Source organism: Cervus elaphus, chromosome 16 (genome assembly GCF_910594005.1).
Source record: "Cervus elaphus chromosome 16, mCerEla1.1, whole genome shotgun sequence".
Taxonomy (NCBI): domain Eukaryota; kingdom Metazoa; phylum Chordata; class Mammalia; order Artiodactyla; family Cervidae; genus Cervus; species Cervus elaphus.
Window position 1 is genome coordinate 4,136,478 of NC_057830.1, and position 12,690 is coordinate 4,149,167.

General features: G+C 43.1%; 1 protein-coding gene across 1 annotated transcript in view; it reads left to right on the forward strand.

Annotated features, from left to right (window-relative positions):
• The window catches only part of BRINP1 (BMP/retinoic acid inducible neural specific 1), a 190,987-nt gene that overhangs the window by 124,701 nt on the left and 53,596 nt on the right, over window positions 1-12,690 (forward strand). The window contains exons 4-5 of the mRNA XM_043870531.1: window positions 4,557-4,726; window positions 7,708-7,813. Coding sequence (XP_043726466.1) covers window positions 4,557-4,726; window positions 7,708-7,813 — 276 coding nt within the window. The remainder of the gene's footprint in view (window positions 1-4,556; window positions 4,727-7,707; window positions 7,814-12,690) is intronic.

Below are 12,690 nucleotides of genomic sequence, written 5' to 3' on the forward strand. Positions count from 1 at the left end.
TCATTTACCTCTCCACTCATCTATCTGCTCATCTGTCCATTTAATCATCTGTCTCCCCATCCATCCATCCATCTACCCATCAAATGGTAACCGAACTTTAGCTCTTCATTTGACCTGGGAGAAGCATTGGGAACATTACAAAGAAGAATCAGATAGAGTCCCTCTTGCCTCAGGCCACTACTCACCCTCTGGAACTCAACATCTAATTGTTGAGTATAAAGTCGTCTTTAAGCCAAGTCTGTTCCGGTTGCTGCAGATCCAAAGGATGGATGGTCATGCTCTCTTGTGTAACTTGCAAAGGCTTCATGGAAAGGTGCAGATAAGAGTTTCTTTTCCTGAACTCAGCTTAAATCTAGGCCTGTGGAACCCAGAGATTAATTTTAATGATCCTGAATCTTCTCACTGGAAGATTTCATTCTGGTAGTTAAGGCAGATGTGTCATCAACAAACACTGCAGAGCTGGACCACTTCCGTATTTATCCGCTCATCCACACATAAAATGCTGATCATTTGTTAAGCACATAATATATGCCCAGATTGTGCTAGGCAACGACAACGAAGTGATGAAAGGCTCTTACATCCTCACTGACTTCACAGAGCTTCTTCTCTGGTAAAAGAGACAGACTGTTCAACAAGCAATCACCAGGAAATGTAACCGGTAACACACCGCAGAAATAAAAAGGGACCGTGCGTGGAAGCCTGCGGTTAGCGTTCTCACTTCAGCCTAAGTGAGCAGTTGGCGACTCCAGGAAGGCTTCCCAGAGGTGGCGCTGTGTCTGGCGCCACCTGAGCGATGAGTAGAAGCCGGCCAGGAGAAGAGCAGAGCCCCGACCGCGAGAGAGAAAGGGCACGTTTGTGTAGGACCGAGCGTAGCTGGCGTGACGGGAGATGCAGCTGGGGGAGACCAGATCACCAGTGACTTGGGTCCCACGGTGCCCACAGGGACGCAGACACCCCTCCTCCGGGCTGCATCCCGCCCCACGCATCGGCACCTTCACCCTTCATCTGGCGCATCGCTGAAGTGATTCCTGTGTGCGTCTGTCTCCCTAGACCCGTGTCGTCCAATCGAAACATGACATGAGCCGCTAGTGTGAGTCACAAATGCCATTTACAACTTTCCAACCACATTTTTAAAAGTGAAAAGAAAAAGGGGAGAATCAATTTAACCATATATCTTATCTCACATAATATGTCCAGAATATTATCTCAACATGTAATGAAAACCTATTATTGGTATTTTTATTTCTTTTTTCCTGTTAGTCTGTTTTTATTTTGTAATTGAAGTATAGTCAATTTACAATATGGTGTTACTTTTAGAAGTACAGCACAGTGATTCAGTTTTGTATATTTTTTTTCAGATTCTTTTCCATTATAAGTTATTACAAGATACTGAATCTTGCTCCCTGCGTTATAGAGTAAATCCTTGTTGCTTATCTTTTATGTATAGTAATTTGCACCTGCTAATCTCATACCCCTAATTTATCCATCCTGCCCTCTTCCCTTTGGTGACCATAAGTTTGTTTTCTGTGTCTGTGAATCTGTTTTGTAAGTAAGCACATTTTTTAGAACCCGCATATAAGTGATATCATGTGATATTTGTCTTTCTCTGTCTTACGTCACTTAGGATGATCATCTCTGGGTCCATCCATGTTGCTGGAAGTGGCAGTGTTTCGTTCTTTCTTATGGCTGAGTAATATTCCATGGCACATATGTAACACATCTTCCATAAATCAAGCATCTGTTGATGAGTGTTGAGTTTCCATGCCTTGGCTATTGTGAATAGTGCTGCTATGAACATGGGGTACGTGGATCTTTCCAAATGAGAGATTCCTCTGGATATGTGCCCAGGAGGGGGATTGCTGGATCATATTTTTACTTTTTAAAGGACCCTCCATACCATTTTCCATAACGGCTGCACCAATTTACATTCCCACCAACAGTGTAGGAAGGTTCCATTTTCTCCACACCCTTTACAGTCTTTGTTATTAGTGAGATATTTTAGTTTTTTTTTTTTTTTGACATTGTCCAGTTCTTGGAATTCCACTGTGTAGTTTATAGGCACAGTGCATCTCAGTTTGGAACAACCGGATTTCAGATGCCCACCAGCCACATTTGGCCAGTGGCTCCTATCCTGGGCAGCACGTGTGTGTTCACTGGGTGACTCTAAGGATGGGGCGCTGTCTTATTCACTTGTCCCCATTGCCATTGCCTGCCGGAGTGCTCAGAACACGCAGAGTACAGTGCATATATGCGAGCTAAACAGAACGGACACCCTGGAGAGCGGTAAAGCCGGGTGGCGACTGCTGTCTGGGGGAGGGTGTGGCCGGGAAAGCCCCAGCAGGAAGCTGATAACCAATAACCGAGCAGCTTCTGGAGCGTGCATGGGAGATGCCAGGCCACGGGCAGAGGGCAGCAAGAGGAGGCGACCCTGAAATCGGGCTCAAAACACTGGGCAGGATTTCAGTGGCCAGACATGTAGAGGAAGGAAAGACTGGGATTCCAAGCAGAAAATAGACAAATAAATGAAAATGGAACCGGAGGAAAATTGGCAAGAATAAAGTATGGAGGCAGAAGGAATCGTTTGGCTGAAAGACAGACGAGGCTCCACAGGGAGAGCTCTGAACCACAAGGAAACCACGTTCTTCAAGCAGTCATGGCGGGGCCAAGGCGGAGGGATTGACCTCTGTGTCAGGACCGTGTCGGCGTCCTAGGATAACCACTGTTCTTCCAAAAGTAGTTGTTTATTGTGTTTTTGTTTTTTAACCTTCCCTTTAACTCAAAAAATCATCAGCATTCTAAAGAAACTTCAGTTATCTTAGATATCAGGCTTTTGTCCTCAGAAAGTTATCCGTAACGTTTGTTCTCTGACGACCCTATTGTATTGGGTTGACTAAAAGTAAGCATAAGTCTTATATGATTGATAATCTGTAGTATCGAACAATGGCGGAACTTATTCTGTGCCAGGCAGAGCTCAGGTACTTTATGTCATTAACAGGTTTAACCCTATGACGACCTAGGTGGTAAATGCAGTTAGTATTTCCAATATTACACATGAAAAACCTGCCGTGCAGAGGGGGTAGGTAACTGACTCCTGTAGCTAGTTCAAGTCCAGGCAGTCTAGTTCTAGAATCAAATGTTCTGCTCCTATCCCAAACGATTTTTGGTTGCTACAACAAACAGATGCTAATATAAGGACTTTGTATATACTAATTAATTTATTCTTCTTAATTACTCCATGGAATAGGTGCTATTTTTATTCTTCTAATCTTATTCATGAATAAACTGAGAAACAGAGAGGTTATGTCCCCAAGTTCACAGATAGTTGAGGGTGAAACCAGAAGTGCAAGGATCAGATCTGTTTAGGTGGGGCTTCCTTTCTGAAGTTCTGATGAATCATCCTGTTATCCAAGATAAAATCCACCATAATTCATACTGTTAGTAACATATGCATTTATTTCTAAGGAAAATTTCATGGAGTAAATTATGTAAGGTTTTCTCTCTCTCTCTCCCTCTATCTCTTCTACCCTATGCCTAACTTTCTTGTCATCTCCCCTCTCCTCCAAAATGTAGCTTAAGAAATATTAATTGGATAAATGAAAAAAGTGGATGATTAACTGTTTACTATTAATATCTGCCAAGCACCAGACTTTGGACAAAGGATTATGTTACACGCTCAGTCCCTCAGTTGTGTCTATCTCTTTGCCAACCCTATGTCTATGGAATTCTCCAGGCAAGAATACTGGAGTGGGTAGCCATTTCCTCCTTCGGGGCATCTTTCCGACCTAGGGATTGACCCCAGTCTCCTAAAGCAGTGACTAATATGGACAGTGGGCTTCCCCAGTGGCATAGTGGTAAAAACACCATCTGCAGTGTAGGAGACTGAGGTTCAATCTCTGAGTCAGGGAGATCCCCTGGAGAAGGAAATGGCAACCCACTTCAGTATTCTTGCCTGGAGAATCTTGTGGACAGAGGAGCCTGGCAGGCTGCAGTCTGTGTGGTTGCAAAAGAGTCAGACACGACCTAGCAGTTAAACAACGGCAACAATAATATAGACAGCATCTGATTTCACAGGACTGACGGTTTAGCTTCTCCTCTCTCCACAGACGCATAGTTATTCCTATTTGTTTATCTGTATCTGTGTCTAAACTATGTCTTATCTGTCTCTCTCTCCCTGTCTCTCGATCTCTCTGTCCATCCATCTATCTGGGAAGGGGTAGCAGAAGGGGAAGGAAAGGAGGAAGAAAGGAGGGAAGAGGAGAGGGGAGAAATGAGAGGAGGAGTAGGAGGAGCTGGATGATAGGAAGGAAACAGAGGAGGAGAAAGGAACGGGAAGGGCTCATCCAAGTTTGTTTTCATGATTCTCCTCCTGTTGAAGCTTTGTGCTTACCGCCACCTCTGGACTGTCTTGCTTGCGTTGTGCTCTTGCTTTTCAGAGGCAGAAGGAAATCTGGGCAAAATTAGAGGCCCAAAGCTATTCTCTGTTTCGAAGCCCTGAAGCCCTTCTACCCCTCACAGAGTTCAACAGCCTGCCTGAGCTTCTTTCCTTTTCCACGCAGGGGAGGAGGCCTTGACCATGTACATGGACAAAAGTCGCCTGGACAGAAAGTCAGGGAATGCCACTCAAAGTGTTGAAGCTCTGCACCAGCTTGCATCGTCCTACTTTGTTGACCGTGATGGCACCATGAGGAGGCTCCATGAGATCCAGATATCAACCGGAGCAATCAAGGTACAGCCTGAGGGGCAGGTTCTTACGGCAGCAGCACTGCGCTGAAGTGGTCTGAGAGTCGGTGGGCAGATGAGATTCCTCGCCTCCTTACTTCCTATGGAGCTAACAGTGCCCCTGGCCAGCCATGCTGACCGAGGTTTTCCAGTGCCCTATAATACCCTGAGTATTTTCATTAAGACCACATGTACTGATTTCCTGGGGCAGCCCTGGCTGTGGTCATGGGGTGTAATTACCCATAGTACTTGCTTTCACTCTTCAAGTTCCATGTAAATGATTTCTAGGCTCCCTTTGTAGGTGAATAAACTGAGGCTACACTGAGTAATTAATTTTCACAAGGTCATAGAGTTCCCAGAAGTCAGATTATGCCTAGGCCAGTAATTGGTTAACACCTGTGTTTTTCATCTCCCTCTTCCCATTTTACAGATGTGAACACTGAGGTCCAAAAGTTAAAGACTTTTGCTCAGGGTTACACACCTAGCCAGATCAGTAACAGGAATTAGAACTCTACTCTCTAGACCAGGGTCAGGAATATTTTTTGTCAAGAGCCAATAATAAATATTTCAAGATTTGCAGGACATATGACCCCTGTGGCTACAACTCACCTATGCTGCTGTAGAACAAAATCAACCATAGACAATGTATAAAAAAAAAATGATCATAGCCATTTTCCAGTAAAAGTTTATTTATAAAAACAGCCAGCCTGTCACTTGCTGACCCATGCTCATCTACCCAGTGCTGTCCAACAGACCCTTCCAAGATGATGGAAAAGCTCCGAATGTGTGCTGGCCAAGACAGGAGCCACTAGACATATGGGGTTATGGAGCTCATGACTTCTGGCTACTTACAAACTATATTTGTAAGGGTTTTTTTTTTTTTAATTTTAATTTATTTAAATTTAAATAGCCGTATTGGAAAGCGCAGCCGCAGCCGTAAAGTTTCACCTCACTGCCTTACAGCATAGGTACTTATATACTCCACTTTCAACATAAGAAATTCAAGGATTACCTTTATAAAGAGAATGAAGGAGGGCATTTTTGATAAAAAGGATTAGTTCTTTGGAGGGTTTCAGTGAAGATTTTTTTGCATCTCAAGTTCTCTTAAACCAGATTATACCTGCATTTTACGTCTCATTCTTCAGCCTGATTTCTTCTGAATAAAATGCAGACATAGTCTTAGGTTGTTGTTGTTGCTAGTCTTCTATCAAGACATTAAAAGGTGCCTCTCAGGACAGTGTGCGTGTGAAGGGTTGCGGGTGGCAGGGGAGTGTTGGTAGGGGTCAGGCAGATGAGTCAGAAACTGACCCAGGGAAGAGAAGAATCGTGGGCGGGAGAGCCTTGCTGAGGAGGGAGAGAAATAAATCAGATCGACAAACAAAGGGCCAGCTTATCCGAGAAGAATCGGCTGTCGGGGGGATTATGTTGTTAGGGGACTCAGCATGGGGAGCTGGAGCCTTATGCAGCCATCGGAGTCAGAGCAACGAGGCCAAGGCCTGGTTTTCATTATCACCAAATGGTTCCCTCCCCCCGGGATGGGATTCAGAATTGAGATATTGAAGCTCTGTTGGGAGATAATCCTCTCTTGTGCATCCTGGAAGTGCAGTCTGCCTCTTTAGGAGGAGTTTCTCAGAGAAATTAGACAGAGGCCACTCAAGAAACCCTTCTTGCAACAGCTCCCCCCTCGACATTCAATCTGGGACTCAGGTTTTTCTAGCCATTTCTTGAGGCTCCTTCAAGACCCAGCTGGTTAGAATGGGTCTCCCCGCCAGCTCTGTCTAAGATGAGCAACCGACCCAGGTGGGGAAACTTTGCCAGTTGTTTTCCTCTCCCTGAGTATCTTTATAGCAAAGCTGAATTGGTAGTTTTGAATGTCTTTCAACAATAACCATGCTATTATTCTATACACAAAAAAGAGTAAATTACTTTTTAAAAGCAAAGCCTAATAACCTTCCATTTATGTACTGTTTCCTAAGTGCTGAACACTTCAAAAACATGATCCCTTTACTGTTAGGGTGGATATTGTAGAGATAGGGAAATTGAGGCTTATAAAGGGGAGTTACTGACCCAAAGCTCTCCTGCTGGACAGAGGCAGAGCTGGCGCTGCTAGAACCCTCCTTCTCTATAGCAGCCAGCGCTGTGTCTTAGCAGCAGGACGCAAACCCCAAAACAAGCCCACCAACGATTGTGTGAAATAATGGAAAGTAAAGACCGAAGAGATGAAGAAGCCACTGTACATACTGTACCGTTCACATCTCAAGGTTGTCTTCTAGAATAGCTGTCCGCCCTGCTGTCCACCACCTCAGTTATTCTCAGACAGTCATTTAGAAACTCACCGCCAGAGGACAGGGGCGTTCATTCTGCAGTGGAGCTGATTGTGCTCTTTGCTAATTTTTCTGTGAAAATGGGAATGATTGTATTGTTCTTGCCTACTAACAATGCATACGTACTCATCGATAATGCACATTGCAATTTATAAAGGCTCTGGGTAATGAGATGTCTGTTATCGAACATACGCCACGTGCCAGGCACTTCCGCCCATCAGGTTTGGTCTCACAGCCTTCGTGGGCAGGATTTATTAGCTTCAGGTTTCAGGAGCCTAGAGAAGTGCCCGCCTGTGGTCACACAGCAAATCAATGGCCCAGCCAGGATTTAACGCTGACCCTCCTATTTCCAGAGCCCACGCTTTCGAAATACACGGTAGTGTTTCCACTTGTTATTAGTTCATAAAATACAGTGGCTCGGTGACGTGAGAACCAAGGATAGAACCTGGGCGCTCTGGCTCCCATCCGTGCTAGATTGCCCTGCTAGCCTGCCCGCTTGGCACCAGTCAGCCCTGGTCCTCGGCACGGGCAGGGGCTCGGGGAGTGGCCGCGGGCGCAGTCAGACTCTCCCCGCTGCTGCATCCCTGCTGGGGGCTGACTCTGCAGGATCTGTCCCAGCCAAGGGCATCCGTCTCACACCTGTCGCCCTCGCTGTCCCCTCCAGGTCACAGAGACACGCACCGGGCCCCTGGGCTGTAACAGCTACGACAATCTGGACTCTGTGAGTTCCGTACTTCTGCAGAGCACCGAGAGCAAACTGCACCTTCAAGGTAGGATGTCAGTGGAAGTGATGGGAACAGAGGGGGGGGAGGGAGCAGGCTGCGGGAGGAGGGATGGGGGAGCATCAGGAGGCCAGATGTGGAGTGAGAAAGAAGAAGAAGATGAAAGGCAGAGAGAAACCAATGAAAGCTAAAAATATGGAAATCAAGATAGTTATGATGTCTTTTTTTAAAATTTTAACGTATATGGAACATTAAATTCATGGTTATTAATTAGTTTTCAGAGATAAAGTTATGGAAATGTGAGCTTTATCTGATTATTTTGATGAAAATGTCTAAACAGTGTTATTTATAGATGTTCCAGATCTAATATATATTAAAGTTTCATATCATAGTGTCTGAATTTCCCACATTATTATGTTTGATTCTCAATGTATTTTGGCAGATGTTATTTGAATTCAAAGAACTATAGGGCACTTTATAGAATTTGGGGTTCCGTGTAATCTTCTTTCTCCTCCTTTGTTAATCATTTGTGGTCTTTAGTACATTCATACATATATATGTGTGTGGGCGTGCGTGCTTTTAGCAGAGTTTGCAAATGAGAACATTCAGTGCTGGCCAGAATAGAGCAAGACAAATGCACTTAGGCATTGCTAGTGAAATTGCAATAATCCTAAGGATTAGTTTGTTGAAGTATATATTTGTATTTGTTTATTATCTGTTATATGTAAGATCCATATATACTCAAGACCTTGAAGGAAACATGTTTTAAAACAGTCATTTTATCCTGATTAATTCATCACGAAGAGGAGGGGAGATTGTAGGGGGAGAAATGATAAGACTTTTAAGTACAGATAGTGCTATTTTAAAAAGCATAATTTATAATAGCAAAGAAAAAAACAAAGTAAAGATCTCAATTTTCTACCTGAGGAGACTAAATGAATTATGTAGCATCCATACAACATAATATTAGGCAGGTGCTAAAATGCTGTTTGTAAAGAATTTTAAAGATATGTGAAAATGATTTGGTATTATGTCAATTGAAAATGGATGATTTTGATTGAAGGAATGGTATGAACTTAATGTAAAAGGATAAGGAAAAATAACATTGCAAGGAATTATGCCAAGATGTTAAGAGGTTACTTCTGGATGATTAGGTTAGAGGTGATTTATTTTAGCTTCCAATTCTTTTTCTAACTTTTCTACAATGATCATGTATTAACTTTATAGTCAGAAAAAAAAATGGCATATACTTTGACTTTGAGCGAGCTAAGAATGTGACCTTCTAGAAAGGTATATGATAAAGGTGATTCTGAATGTCAGTGGGAGGAAAGTTGGGTTGAGATTGGCAGATCGAGCTAAGCAGAGCCTAATATGACTTTTATATTCTGGTTCCTTGGCAACTCTTTGATTCATGCTCCTGTTATAGAAGACGGTTGGAAAGCGGTACAGGGTGAGCTTGGTAGCGTCACTTGAGAGCAGTGAATGAAATTCCATCAGGGCAAATCAGGTCAAGAGAATGGTCTAGTGTTAAAACAAAAGCCAAGAAAACAAAACCTCAAATATATGAAGAATAATCCTATCCCGAGTATACAGAGAAAAGAGTATACAGATGTGTTTGGTCATGCCTGATAAGAAATGACTAAGACAGACAGACTGACCTTAGGTGTGCCAAGATCCCCAACGTTAGCTACTGAGATGCCTACAGTGAGCTTGTGGAGTGAGAGCAGGGTTTGAATCCAGGAAGTGTGGCTCTGGTCTGCGTCTGATCACCCTGCTATGCACGAAGGAGGTAGAGAGTGTGAGTTATATCTGGAGTAAATTTAGACGGGATGAGCAAGATGTTGCTAGGAAGTTATTAAGATCTTAGGGACATTTAGAAACTGATTTACCTTGAAGCTAAGAAAGTTTAAGATCCAGGGCTCTCTGGCCTTCTAAGTCCCTAACTTTTCTCATTCTAAATATTCACATTCCCATGTGATTTTGAATTCCTTTCTTCAGTAGGCACCTGTAGTAAAAGCCTCAGTCCTCCAAAACCCAGATCTGCCATTGGTTACATTATTTCTTGTCCAGTCACTAAGCACTTAAATGAAGTGACCATTAATTTGAGAGTAGTAGGAACCATGAAAGGGTTTTACAAAACAAAATAGCAGGAAGAGATTAATGTTTTGGAAGATCGATCTGGCTATTGTGTGGTCAGTTAATTAAAAAGTAGATTAGAGGTTGGTGACCAGTTAGTTAAGGACTGCTGCCGTATTCAAGATGAAATGCACAAATTTAGGAGGTAGCAGTTGGGATGGAGTGAAACAGACCAATTTTGGAGTTACTGAGGAGGCATCGTGACCAGGAGTTAGTGAAAAGAACATGAAAGATTTAGATATTTGAGTGACTGGACTGAGAGGATAAGGTAGAGCTGATGGACAGGAAAATACATATGATTCAAAGTAGTGTGTAATATAATAAAGATAGTAAAAGTAATGCACATTACTATGGAGATTCAGGAAAATAGAAAACTAATTCATTCTATCTGTCTAAGTAGAGGAGTCTTAGAAAGGAGAAAAATACTCTCCTGGTGGAGGGTAAAACAGAGAAGCTTCTTGCTGTAAGACAGAAGAGTATCTCTTGATTTAGAGGTAGGCTGATATTTATTCAGTAGCAAACAGAAAGCAGCAAGTGAAAGAAAAAGGTTGGTAAATTGGACTACATTAAAATTAATTTCTGTTCATCAGAAGATGCCATTCATAGAATGAAAATTCAAGTTACAGAGTGGAAGGCAATGTCGATGATAAATGTATCTGACCAAGAACTGATGTGTAAAACGTGTACCCCCCAGGATCGAACCTGGGTCTCCTGCCTTATAGGCGGATCATTTTACCGACTGAGCCACCAAGGAAGCGCATAAAATATGTAAACAACCTCTGAAACCAGTCAGCCAAAGGCAGACAATCCAGGAGGATAAGAAGAGGGATGGAAAGGCATGAACAGGCACTTCACAAACAAGAATATAAGAATGTCAAACAGATATTTGAAAAAGTGAATAGCTTTACTTATCCTCAGAAAATGCAGATTAAAACAATTCAGTGTCATAGCACAGCAATCAGTCTGGCTCAACTGGAAAAAACTGACAATATCTAGGAGTGACGACGTGGAACAGTGGGTGTGTACACGCATTGCTTCCAGAAGAATACATTTTCCAGATTACTTTGGAAAGCTCTTCTTGGCAGCTTCCACTAAGAACACAATATGGCTTGACCCCATGACCCAAGAGTTACAAACCCCATGACCCAACAGTTACAACTCCTAGGAGTATGCCCAAGAGAATTATTACATATGTCCACCAAAAATCATGAATGTTCACGAGTTTTGTTCAAAAGAGTCTCCTAAATGGAAATAGCCCCCAAGTCCCCATCAACAAGAAAATGGATAATTTGTCGTACAGTCACATGATGGGCTGCGATACAGAAATGAGAAAGAATAAACCACCATTTGTATTTTACTTTTAGCTGCTCTGGGTCTTCATCGCAGTGTTCAGGCTTTCTCTGGTGGTGGAACGCGGGCTCAGTCGTTGTAGCGCATGGGCTTATTTGCCCGCAACATCGGCGATCTTAGTTCCCCCACCAGGGATCGAACCCATGTCCCAGGCGTTGAAAGACAGATTCGTAACCACTGCCCAACTGGAGGAGTCCCTAAACTACCGGTTTAATGCAGCAGTATGGAAGAATCTCATGAATGTGACATTGAGAGAGACTTCCCTGGTGGTCCAGTGGTTAAGAATCTGCAGGCGACGCAGACTCAAGCCCTGGTCAGGGAACTAAAATCCCACGTGTCACAGACCAACTAAGCCCTAGTTCCACAACTAGAGAGAAGCCCACGCTCCACAACGAAAGATCCCATGTGCCACAAAGTAAGACCCGAATAAATAGATGTTTAAAAAAAGAAACACTGAATTAAAGAAGCCGGACAGGAAAGAGGAAATGCTGTTATGATTCTGCTCTTTCCACCGGTCCGAAACAGTCAGACACATTCACTGTTTCAGGATTGCTTTGCAGAGGAGGAACAGGGGAGTGACTGCAGAGAGGTGAGAGAGGTTTCTGGAGGTCTTGGTAAGAGTCTGATCACGATGGCCACACGTGGGTGCGTTTACTTCGTGAAAATCGATACAGCTATACACACACGACTTATGTGTATACATTTCTGTGTATAAAATATGCAGCTATTAAGCTTTTATTTAATCATGTGCTCTATTTTGACATCCTCTGCAAAAAGAAAATGTGAATAAAATGGAGATGTAAAAGAGCAGGAGGTGGTCCAGCCCAGCCTACAGGGAAGCTGCATGGACTTGAGGGTTGAAGGACCAGAAATAACAAATGCTGCTTATTAAGCACATCCTGGCGTGCCAGGAGCTGTGTTAATTTATTTTTACTATACTTACATTTATGTGTTTCTTTTTATTTAACTTGTATTTGTTTGATATAATGGGGTTTATTACATTTTTAATGCTCATAGCGTTTATAAGGGAGGCATAGATAAATAACATGCCCGTTTTGTAGGTGAGGAAACTGGGACTGAAGAGAGGCTTCTTAAGTGACTGAGCTGGAATTTTAACCCCAACAGCCTGACTTTAGAGTTTCTCCTTCTTAAAATGGGTGGCTCCGTATTCCTCTGGTCCCCTCCTGATCCTTCTGCATGAGGGTTGGGGGCAGAGTCTGCAGGTTTATTAGGGTAGATGGAGGATGATACGAACGGCACTCGAATGACCTTCACTTTGTGGTGTTTCATAAACGGTTCACAAAACAGGGCAAAGGTGGAGAGAAATAGAAAAATTTAAAAAAAAAAAAAAGGAAGTTTGGAGATGAGACTCGAAATGAGAAAGAAAGTATCATGGAAACGAACAGAGGCTATTAGTAGTCAAAGCAGCAACCACCGAG